Source organism: Lissotriton helveticus, chromosome 1_1 (genome assembly GCF_964261635.1).
Source record: "Lissotriton helveticus chromosome 1_1, aLisHel1.1, whole genome shotgun sequence".
In the NCBI taxonomy this organism is placed as follows: domain Eukaryota; kingdom Metazoa; phylum Chordata; class Amphibia; order Caudata; family Salamandridae; genus Lissotriton; species Lissotriton helveticus.
Genome location: NC_136057.1, coordinates 1,196,185,516 through 1,196,197,770, shown reverse-complemented (window position 1 = coordinate 1,196,197,770; position 12,255 = coordinate 1,196,185,516). Strand labels below are relative to the sequence as shown.

At 46.6% G+C, this 12,255-nt stretch overlaps 1 protein-coding gene across 1 annotated transcript in view; it reads left to right on the top strand.

Annotated features, from left to right (window-relative positions):
• The first annotated feature begins 3,563 nt into the window (after positions 1–3,563).
• LOC144772462 (uncharacterized) overlaps positions 3,564–12,255 on the top strand; it is a 347,480-nt gene continuing 338,788 nt past the window's right edge. The window contains exon 1 of the mRNA XM_078656806.1: positions 3,564–3,824. Coding sequence (XP_078512932.1) covers positions 3,735–3,824 — 90 coding nt within the window. The 5' untranslated portion in view covers positions 3,564–3,734. The remainder of the gene's footprint in view (positions 3,825–12,255) is intronic.

Below are 12,255 nucleotides of genomic sequence, written 5' to 3'. Positions count from 1 at the left end.
AGGGGTGCTAATTCGTCAGCACTGTGGGTGATCCATTGCTTGAGATTGGTGGCCGCTTCATTTGGGTCCAATGAGGGGGTAGGAGGGTTTTGGTTGAGTGATGTGAGGAGTTGGTCGGAGGTGATTTTGTTCCAGTTTCTCCGAGGAATACGTTGTGGGTGGTTGTGGGTCAGGGAGGTTTTGTAGCTGAAGTGAACACAACTGTGGTCCGTCCAATGGAGAGCTGTGGTGCGATCGAAGGAAATGTGCTTGCTGGAGGTGAAGATGGGGTCAAGCGTGTGTCCGGCTAAATGGGTGGGGGTGTCCACAAGTTGTTTGAGTCCGATATTGGCCAGGTTGTCCAGAAGGGTGGAGGTGTTGCTGTCGTGCTTGATTTCAAGGTGGTAGTTGAGGTCTCCTAAGAGAATGTAGTTCTCGGTGGCGAGGGCATGTGGGCTGACGAAGTCAGTGATGTCATCGCTGAATTGAGTGCGGGTTCCTGGAGGCCTGTAGATGAGGGTACCTCTAAGAGTGGTCCTAGGGTCGTGGTGGATCTGGAAGTGGAGATGTTCGGCGGTTGCAAGATTATCGTCGGAGCTTGTCGTTATTTTGATGGTGTTCCTATGGATGATGGCGATGCCTCCTCCTGTTTGATTAGTACGGTCTTTTCGGATAATCTTGTAAGCGTTCGGTATGGCTATGGCGATGTCGGGTGCTGATGATGTGTTCATCCATGTTTCTGTAAGGAAGGCGATGTCTGGTGACGCAGTGTCGAGTAGGTCCCAGAGTTCGGTTGCGTGTCTGTGTACCGAGCGGGTGTTCAGCAGGAAGCACTTCAGGTGGTTAGAGTCGGAGCTGTGTGTGGAGGAAGTTGGTTTGGTGAGGGTCCTGAAGCAGTTGAACTTGCAGGAGAGGCAGGCGAAGGGGCCGTGGGTATGTCCTGGGGTGGCCTCGCAGCATTGTGGTGTGCGTCCGGGGTTAAGGGCGAGGAGAGTTGTGGCATCATATGTGACTCTAGTGGGTTGGGTGTAGCGAGGGCCAGGGGGTCTGGCGCTGGGCGCGGTCCAGGCTCGGACGGGCGTAGACGGGCTTACCTTTGGCGCACCTTCGGCGCGCATGGGGCGCTACCGCAGCGCGTGAACGCTGCGCGCAAAAATGTCTGACATAAGTGGATGGTGGAAAGGGAGGGGCGAGGGGGGGTCAGCTGGGAGGCGGGAGCGTGGTGGGGGGGACGGGCTGGGATACACAACAACAAAATGGCCGCGAGCCAAAAGGTAAACAGGACGCACTGATTAACTATCCACAAAGCACTATGGCAAACAATGCTGGCAGCGGAGCGCTGTAACAATTACTGCAATTCAGATTTCACAAATTACTTCAGGCACCAAAGCGCTGCTTGTCAATAAAAGCGATATGTTAAGATGCAGTCTAAATTCCTTCAGGCACCAAAGCGCTGCTTGTCAACAAAAGCGCTATGTTAAGTTGCAGTCGAAATTCCTTCAGGCACCAAAGCGCTGCTTGTCAACAAAAGCGCTAAGTTAAAATACAGTCTAAATTACTGCAGGCACCAAAAGCGCTGCTTGGATACCAATCGCTATGTCTAATAGATGCAAGGCACGCTCAGCAGATCGCTACAATACCAGATGTTAAGGCCGGAGGGGAGCGACCGTCTCCGACGGAGTCAGGGATGGTCACAGCGTAGGGGCGGTCGGGTCAGCTCCTATCATCCAGTGGGAGGGGGGGTCAGCTGGGAGGCGGGAGCGTGGTGGGGGGACGGGCTGGGATACACAACGACAAAATGGCCGCAAGCCAAAAGGTAAACAGGACGCACTGATTAACTATCCACAAAGCGCTATGGCAAACAATGTTGGCAGCGGAGCGCTGCAACAATTACTGCAATTCAGATTTCACAAATTACTTCAGGCACCAAAGCGCTGCTTGTCAATAAAAGCGCTATGTTAAGATGCAGTCTAAATTCCTTCAGGCACCAAAGCGCTGCTTTGCTAGCTTCCACCCGCGCCCGCTACGGGAAAATTTACCATTTGGCCAATATCTACGAATCCGTAGAAATTGTAGCAACCTTAGTGACTTTAATAATCAAGCTGAAGATCTGACGAAAAAGTTACTAACCAGGGGCTATCCGAAAAGAATATTGCACAAAAGTCACAAGAGAGCGAGAAATAATAACAGAGAGGCTCTGCTGGAAGACCATACCAAGGAGAATGTTGCTGATGTTCCACTTACCTGCGTCACGACCTACAGCAATATATGGAACGCTGTGAGCCGCTGCATAGACAAACACTGGCGCATCCTTACAAGTAATGGACGCAATTGGCAAAAACCATTGTTCTCATATAAACGAGAGAGAAGTCTGCAAGACTCTCTTGTGCATACACGTCCAAGAACTGACCACTTGTTGCATGATCAAACAGTTTTGAATGCATGGGGCCTACCCCCCGTAACAGGTAATTTCCCATGTGGTGGATGCAGCGTGTGTCACCTCACTACAACAACTAAAACTCTAAATTTGGAGGAGGGTAAAGTATGGCACCTTAGGGGACATACTAATTGTAACTCAAGTAATGTCATCTACTTGATAACCTGTCCCTGTGACCTCAGGTATGTGGGAATGACAACTAGGAAGATAAAAACACGCATTGGGGAACATCGTAGCAATGTGAGATGTGGTAGGAGTACCACAAAATTAACCACCCACTTCCTTGAATGTGGCCATTGTCCAAATGACCTCAGATGGACAATAATAGAGCAACTGACACATATGAATGAGAAGAGTATCTTTGAGAAGGAACAAAGATGGATCTATCGCTTGTCCACGCATACACAGGGCCTCAATGATGACATACCTTGGGGGTCAGTGATGCGGAGGTAACTCTTCCTAGCCCTTTTTCCTTTTGTTGCTATTTAGCTCTATGTTTTACATCCCCTGATTACTGCTGGGTGATATCTCACCCCTCTTTATGTAGTACCCTGTCCTGTTAGGACTCTGTTTCTGGCCCCTTTTCAGATCTCTCCAGTAGAATGCTGAACGTGACACACCAGTCTTATACAATATAGTAATGACCACAACATATCTATTACTTTCTATGTCACTGGTTTCTCATTTGCTGTATGAATGTACCTTCTGTGTCAAAAACGGCCTTATACCATTTCTGGCCCCTTTTTAAGATCTTTCCAGTAGAATGCTGAACGTGACACGCGAGTTTGCTACAATATAATAATGACCACAACATTCTTATTACTTTCTATGTTACTGGATTTTCATTTGCTGTATGAATGTACCTTCTGTGTCAAAAACGGCCTTATACCATTCTAAAATGAATTCTACTGGTAAAACAGTGGCTGTCCAATATTGCTTGTATTATGGTTTTATCTGTGTGAGTGATTTAGTACCATACAAAGATATTATTATTTATACAACGGGACAGAAACAGGTCCCGAGTGAAAGAATAAATAAACAACACTGTCACTTTAAGAACGAACAGCCAAGGAGCAGTCACGTGACCAGGTATGACGTGGATTGCGTTTTTTTCACTTAAGACCCTTGTTGAGAATGGCTCCGTGTTTGTTGCAGGCTGTGGATGTGGACGCTGTAGGTGTTTTACGGCGGGCAGTCGCCCAGTAGCAAGTGAGGTTTTGAAAGAGGAGAGGTTTCCTCTGCGTTTTGCTGCTCACTTCTTTGCCTTGATTTATGACAGGCCAAATTAACAAAATTTAGAATGTTCGCAATTGTTTGAATGTTCATTACTCGTTCCCTGACAGATACACTGGGCGTGAAGGATTCCCCCTGCCACAAGCCCATGGGGCACATGCACTACCGATTGACTGTGAGTGTCCTATTTAATCGTAATTAATTTTGATGAGTCTTCCGTTTTGAAGGTGTTTAATTTTATAACATTTATTATGATTTCGTTTTTTGTCTAGCGAGCACTTTTTTTAAATGTTAACTACTGACTTGCCACATGACGTGTTTGTAAAAGCAACACGTGCATTTGTTGAGGCATGGACCAGTTTGGTTAATTAATACGCCAAGCACCCTGCTAGGTTCATAGCAGTATTACAAGTTACAAAATAAATGTATCTCGCATTTATATTATGCGAAATGGTCATCTAGTCTTTAAAATGAAATAGATTGGTGGGAGAAATTTCGGAGTGAGCAAATGTGTTTTCAAATGATTTCAAACTATTATGCATGACTCTTTACATTTGTTTTTTGCGGTTTCATTTATATGTTACAGAATTCCCTGTCTCCCAAAATCTGGAGAGGCCATAGGAGACAACACCTGTGCAACTATCACACATAAGGTTGTATAGTTTTATGTCCCACACCCTTGGTTCTGGTGCCTTAGCGTGCGTCAACCGCGGAGTGAGGACTTCTTTGGTCCTGACGAATGCTGAGCTGACTATTGGCTCACTAGCAGAAACATGTCGACCTACTTTTTCTTTCCTTCCTTCTGACTAATTAATAGGACTTTATGGTTCAAATTAATACAACCATTTATACGTCCGCTATCATTGATTTTAATGGAGTTAGAGCTACCCTCTTATTAAAAGAATGTTTCGGTTTGGGGAGTAGACCACACTCCTTTTAATTCACTTTAGCTTATCACATCTTTCGATACTAATTTCCTAACAAGAACCCAATGAAGACAACTGGCTACCGACTTTCCGTTGGTGCCTGAGGGTTCTTTTTCTTTCACTAAGCATGCTCACTTTATCTCCCTATTACTTATGTACTTGCTCTGGTGGTAGAAACTAACTACTCCTTGATTTTCTTTTACTTTTGTCGCCGTCTAAGCTTACATTGTCACTCTTCTGTTGATTGATATACATTATTGCTAAGGGGTACAAGAGTGACCTTTTGACCCTTTCTCTCTTGTTGATTGCATTTAAAGCAGCACATAGCTCTGCTTTACATTACTTTGCACCAAAGGGCCGTACCATGGGTGGTGATTGAGTGTTCTCATGCAACCAACCATGGTTTCTGTCGCTAAGTCCTATTTACTTAATCAAGTAGGCAAGGACATACAATCAATCAAGTAATATTTGTATAGCATGACTAATCACCCCAGGGGAATCCAGGTACTGTGCTGCAGGTATCAGTAAAAGAGCCAGGTCATCAGTCCCTTCCTGAAGTGGGTCAGTGAAGGTGCAATTTGGAGGTGGAGGGTGTTCCAGGCTTTGATGTCAAAGTGGGAGAAGGAAAGTCCTCTGTAGTGGCTGTGGCAGATACGTGGTGTCTGAGCGAGGCGAGGTGTGCAGAGCAGAGGTTTCTGGTAGGTTTGTGGAAACCAGGCCGTGGTACATGTAGGCTGGTTTTTTGTTATGGAGGGCTTAGTAGGCATAGGTCAGGAACTTGAAATGGCATCTCTCCTGAACGTGGAGCCAGTGGAGGTCTTTTAGGTGGTGGGTGATGTGTGTCCTCTTGGGCAGGTTGAGTATCACAAATAAATTAAAGGGAACGTGCACTGTAATTCCAAAAATTAATCTCAGTACTCAGTTTGCAGCATGCTATAAAGGTTCTCGCTCTCTGATCATGGAGCGTGTGTAACAAATAAAATAGCTGCGTCCCCTCTTAGGGTCGTTCCCCTTTAGCACCGCAAATACGCCTACGTCCAGGGGTTGTTTGAAAATGATTACACTTATATTAAGTTCAAATGCAATGAGTTTATTTTATCAAGGCAATGTTCACTTTCCACCCGCCTTTTGAAACAACAAAATATTTCAATAAATCATAATTTTCACAAAATGATATATTATTCGCCCAGAGTGGTCCAATTGCAGTGTCCCATCCCAAAGCATTTTGGGCCATCGCCCTTCATCAGGTGATATCAATTCTGTAAAAACACATAATGATAATCCATTAGGAAACAGATCTTCATATTCTGTATTGCCTCCCAACACCACTGGGTGAGGTGCCCAATAAATTAATGCTAAAGTGATAACCTGTATCAGTGTCCTTAGGGGAATCATTTAACATCATTTGTTATTTGTAATATTGTCACAGCAGTGATCATCAATTGATTAATACAGGGAATTCCTTCATAAACACTCAATTGTATAAAGGGTTATTTTATTCAAAAGACTTTTCAGTACGAATCACAATCTGGCAACGGACATACTACTGGAATTATCTGTTCATTCACCAGTAGCATACAAACACCTTTTGCTTTGAGTGCATATGGAAAACAAAGCACCATATTTAAGGAATCAAACAGAACATTTAATCTGATTTTACATTCTGTCTAATCAGCATACAATTATAAGCAAAATGGTGTCAGTGCGTTGACGTTTCGGTCTGACGGAATTACGCTGATGTGTTTTTACCTCGAGCTTCACTTTAGTTGTCTGTATGTTATCACTCAGAACTAAAAAAAACAGCTACTTAAATCACTGTTACCCACCTATAAGTCTATATGTTAAATGTTCTCCAACTATTTTCCACAATTATTCCCCAGAGATTGTTTTTGTGAAGGTGCACCAAAGAGGGGGGCACAGACATAAGTTATGCTCTACCATCATTAAAGACTCAAGGTACAGATGACAGATCATGTCCTTTGCTAATAATCTCTTTCAAACTTCCTCAATTTTCAATAAGGGAATATACAAGAGGTGGAACCCTCATGAATTCATTTTTGGCTGCAGACATTAAGTTGCATCTTAAGCAGGCTTGCTTTTCAATAGTGTTAGACCTGGTACCAATGGCGTGAGTCTCCCTTCCATTTTTCTTGCTGTCGTCTCCTCTGTTTTTGATATGTTATTGCTGGTTTAGATGCTTTGGGCACTGTTCCACTGCTATTCAGTGCCACAGCGCAAGTGCTCCCTATGTTAAATTACTGTAATGGATTAGTGACTCCATAATTGGCTTATTCGATTTACTTGTCAGATCCTAGTACAGTGCACCATATGTGCCCACGGCCTGTAGATCAAATGCTGCTAGTGGGCTTGCAGCACTGATTGTGCCACCCACAGAAGCAGCTTATAAAGTGTGTCTCAGACATGCCATTGCAGAGCCTGTGTACAGTCAAGTACTGCCATGTCGACTTGGTAAGTGCACCAACTTACCAGTCCCTAACCCTTCCCTTTTCTACATATTAGTCGTCACCCCTAAGGTAGCTCCTGGGGAAGGGTGCATCGTATGTGAAAGGTAGGACATGCCCTGGTGTGTGTGGCATGTCCTGATAGTGAATCACAGCCAATTTCGTTTTTCACTATTGCAAGGCTACCTGTCCCCATAGGCCAGAATGGGCAGTTTGATTATAACATCTTATGACCCAAGGAACATGGTAGAAAAACAAATGTAGTATGCCTGAACTCAGAATGATTAGTGAAGTTGGTTTTAACATTCTGTGTTTGAAAATACCACTTTTAGAAAGTAGGTATTTTCTGACCTAACCATCCAGCCTGCCTCTGCTAGGTTGTGTATTGCGTGTCTGGTTTGTGAGTGACAGGAGGGCTTGGGCTCCAGCAGTCTGATGAGTCAGGACCTTGGCTACACAGGGAGTAGGGGGGAGATTTCCTATCACTCCCCTGAGCACTCATAGAATAGAGAGTAAGGGGAGGAGATTTACTTTCAGCTACCTGGGCCAGGTCTGCTTTGAACAATGCTGTCTCCACCTCCTGCCAGGAAGCTGCGCAGAACTGGTTCTGGCTAGGTAAAGGCACCTTCTGCCTTCAGAGGACAAAGGATTTACTAGTATAAATATTGGGGCTCAGACCCCAAGATCGTAGATCACTTCTAGACATCAAGACAGACCTTTTGCCAAGGAGAAGAACCAGAGAATCAGCAGGAGTTTTTGACTTCCCCAGTGCCAGTGTGTTACTTTCTGGGGTTAGCCTGCAGTGGTTTCTTTATTGCCAAGGAATGGAGAAAGGCTTTTATTTGCAACTTTCATCATCTTGAAGAAGAATCTCCAAGGGCTTGAACTGTGCTTGCCTCTGGCTGAAGTCTGAGACATACAAGACTTCACCACCAGCTCCCCCTGAATTTCCCTGCTGGAAATTCTGTCTGCAGAAGCCTGCGTGTTGTTGGGAGCTGGAAGCGCGACTCAATGAGAAGAAGCTTGTCGCATCTGCAGCTGTTGCCGACGCATCATCGGAGAAGCGTGTCACCACCGCGAGGGTCGCCGTCGCATCACCAGAGAAGCGTGTCTCCGTCGCAGCTGTTTGTCGTCGCATCACCAGAGAAGCATGTCACTACCGCAAGGGTTGCCGTCCCATCACCGGAGAAGCGGGTCGCAGGGCCTGTTGTAGCTCCAAAGTTACAGAGTCGCTGCACGGCAGTCTAGCGTGCACGCTTCGTCTTCATGTTGTCGCATCGCTTCAAGGGCGCCATCTTCTCGCATCGCACCTGAACGTCGCATCGCATCAAGGCACCATCTTGTCGCATCGCAACCGGTACATAGCACGAAATCATCGCATCACCTCCTCTCCAGTTAGGAACAGACGGAATACCTACTTTGAGCAAGCACTGAGGAACAGAACCATCACCACCCCCGAAGGAAGGAACCGATACATCGTTCTCCCTGCGAACTTTCTGTTTATCTTGCGAGACGCATCCAAACATACTTTGTGAGAAGCGTGTTGCATTTACCATCTAAAGTGAACTGAGTTATTTCTACCATCTTAAAGTCATTTTCTTAATACTGTATTGTGGATTTTTGTCGTTTGGGAATTGTGTTAAGTCTATATAAAGAATACTTATTTTTATAAAACCAGTGTTGTGTCCATCTGTAGTGATTTCACTGTATTACTGTATGTTTTCAAAAATGCTTTACACACTGGCTCTGAGATAAGCCTTCCTGCTCGAGCCAAGCTACCACAGGGTTGAGCAGGGATTATTTTAGGAGTGTAGGCCCTTACCCTGGCTAGAAGCAAGGGTCCCTATTTCGACAAAGGTACAAACCATTGCCAACTAGAGATCCCGAGTTCTAACATTGGTGGTCAGCGGTGAGGATTTGGACTTACATTTGCGACTCATATACAGTGATTGGTGTACACTACTAGTGAGTGCAGACCAAACGCAACCACTTACATTTTTGGGTAGAATTTCTTTTCCCTTGGAACTGTTATTTTTGCTGAACACTGCCAGTTCTTATTACCATGAGTAAAACATCATCCACCGCATCCATGGAACTAGATTTTGAGGAAGAAAGATTGGAGGCCTACAATGTGAAACAGCTGAAAGCCTTCTGTAGAAAATTTTAAGTTGCTACTTGCTACTCCAGGCCTCACCAAGAAGGATGAGTTCCAAAAGGCGCTGAGGGCCTGGGTGGAAGCAAGAGATGCCCCAGAGGATGTGGAAGTGCCTGCTGAGGAGGCTGAGAATGCAAAAGGCAGCTAGATGGGACATTGGGTTCAGCCAGGGAGAGGGTGTCTTCCCCCTTAGGCAGCAGTGTTTCTTCCAAGGGCCTGTCCCCAGGAGAGCTGGAGGACAGGGAGAGAAATAGATTGCATAAAATGGAGATGGCCAAGCTCAAGTTGGAGGGTCAAAAGGATCTAGAAAGTAAGAAGCTGGAGCTTGAGATTAACAGATTAGCTTTTTGAAAGGGAAAAGGAGAAATTAGCATGAGAGATTTTTGAGGGAATTGGAGCTTAAGGCTAAGAATTTAGAAATGAGTCCCTCTGGTGGCAGCGCACCATCTGTGACTGCAGAAGGCAGGGTATATTTCCCCAAGAATGTCATCTAAGATTTCCATAAGCATGAGGATATTGGGCACTGGTTTGCAACCTATGAAATGGCAACGTTGGCCCACCGGGTCCCTGAGAAGGATTGGGGAGCTGGGTTGTGGGGCCACTTTGTTAGTGATGAGAAGGATACACTGTTAGACCTGCTCAGTGAGAGTAGGATGCTTTATGCGCACATGAAGAAATCCCTGATGACCAGTTATGGTTTGACCTCAGAACTCTGTAGACAGAGGTTTAGGAATTATAAAAAGCTAGAGGCAACCACCTGGGTAGAATGTGTGTCTTTCTTTTGCAGAGCTATGGATGGTTGGGTGAAGGGAAGCAAAGTGAGTACTTTTGAGGTGCTCTATGATATGTTTGCATGGGAGCACTAATCTGGTAATTGTTTTCCAGAGCTACGCCAGCACCTGGTTGATAGCAAGCTAACTAACCTTAGGAGGCTTGCCGAGGAGGCGTACCGCTGGGTGAGTACCCGGGTCGCCATGGGTCATGTGGGAGATGCTGTCAAGGGTGGGCAGGATCCCCAGCAAAAGAGTGGAGGGAGGGTAAAGAGAGGGAGTTCCAGAAAGGGCCCCAAAGTAATTCCCAAGTGAACCAAGGTAGGAGTTCCCAGACTTCCCCAGAGAAAAAGTCAGAGCCTACAACAGGTAAACATGTTCACAGGGGGCCACCTACATGCTTTCAGTGTAAGCAAGTGGAACACCATTGGTATGTTCCCCAGTGTCCCCAGAAGGACTGCAATTCACCACCCCATGCACCACCCCGTCAGATGGCAAGTGTAGCCCTGAGAGGGGAGGAGATGGGTGCCCAAGGTAGGTGGGGTCCTGCAGAAATGTCCCATGTCTGTTTAGGAGATTGGGAGGTGGCCCACAGGACCCAGCTGCCTGATAACACTAAAAAATACAGGCAGTGGGTGACCGTCAATGGCCATAGGGTGGTGCCTCTGTGAGACACCGGGGTCAGTGTGACAGCTGTCAGTTGTCGGCTGGTGTTTCAGGAGCAGGTGATTCCCCATGCATTCTTCCCTGTAGTTGCCGCAGACAACTCAGAAAGCCACTGTGAGGTGGCCCAGGTTCCCTCTGAGTGGGGGGTCTCAAGTACTCGCCAATTAGCTGTGAGGCCAGCCATGCCTGTAGATTGTCTGTTAGGCAATGATTTCGAGAGCTCTCCTTGGCCTAAGGTGGAGAGAAAGTCTCATTTAGAGATGTTGGGTCTGCTCGAGTGGGCGTGTGTGACCACTTGGTCTATGGCAGCCATTAAGGGTGTTCAAGAGGAGCCTGAAAGTATGGCTCATGTACCTGCCTTGAAGAGAAGAGGTAGGGGGCGTGGGAAACAAGCCCCCATTATTCCCACGGCCCAGGAGGAGGCAGACCTTAAGGGGGATGCCCTGGAACCTACAGGGGAGCAAGTTGCTGAACTGGGGGACCTGCCTGAACTGAACCATTTGCAGCAAGAAGGAGGACCCTCCAGGAAGAAATGTTGTGCAGATGAGAAGAAGTGCCCTTCTTTTGTGGGTTTGCAGCAACAGGCCACAAACCAGCCAGCAGGTGATCAGTCTGGATTACTTTGGATCTACTGGGAAAATGACCTCCTGTATAGTGAGCCTAAGGCTGCTGAGCCTGGGTCAGCCCATGTGCTGGTGGTACCCCAGCACTTCGGAGCCTTCCTACTGGGTTTGGCTTATGTTGACCTTTTAGCTGGACATGTGGGGCAGGACAAGACCTTTAAAAGGCTTGTCACCAACTTGTATTGGCCTTAGATGCGCAAGAATTCAGATACTCATTGTAGGACTTGTCAAACTTGCCAGGCAAGTGGGAAGAGAGGGAGGAAGCACAAGGCTCATCTCCAGCCCTTCCCTGTGTCCAGCACCCCCTTTTAAAGGGTGGGCATTGACATTGTGGGGCCTCTGGACCCCAAGACAGCCATGAGCAACAGGTTTATCCTGGTCTTGGTGGACCAAGCTACCTGGTACTCAGAAGCCATCCCTGTCAGGACAGTGATGGCAACCGCGGTGGGACGTGCACTGTTGGGGATTTTCTCCCATGTGAGGTTCCCCAGAGAGGAGGTGTAAGACCGTGGTACAAACTTAATTTCTAAGTATATGAATTCCTTGTGGTAGGAGTGTGGAGTAATGTATAAGTTCACCACTCCTTACCATCCCTAAAGTAATGGGCTGGTTGAGGGATTCAACCAGACCCTCAAAGGCATGATCCTCGGTCTTGAGGAACCTATGAGGTGTAAGTGGGACGTCTTTTTGCCATGCCTTCTCTTTGCTTAACGTGAGGTGCCACATAAGTACTAAGGGTTCTGTCCCTTTTAACTGCTGAATGGACACCCGGTAAGAGGACCTCTGAGTCTGGTTAAGGAAGGCTGGGTGAAAACTCCCAGGAAACCTCACCAGGATGTATATAGCTACATGCTGGCCTTCATAAACCAAACCTGGCATTTCAGGCAACTCGCTCAGGCGAATCTGGAAGCCAGCCAGGAAGAGATGAAGCAGTAGTACGATCAGAATGCCACTCTGATGGAGCATCAACCTGGTCAGAAAGTTTGGGTCATGGCCCCACGGGA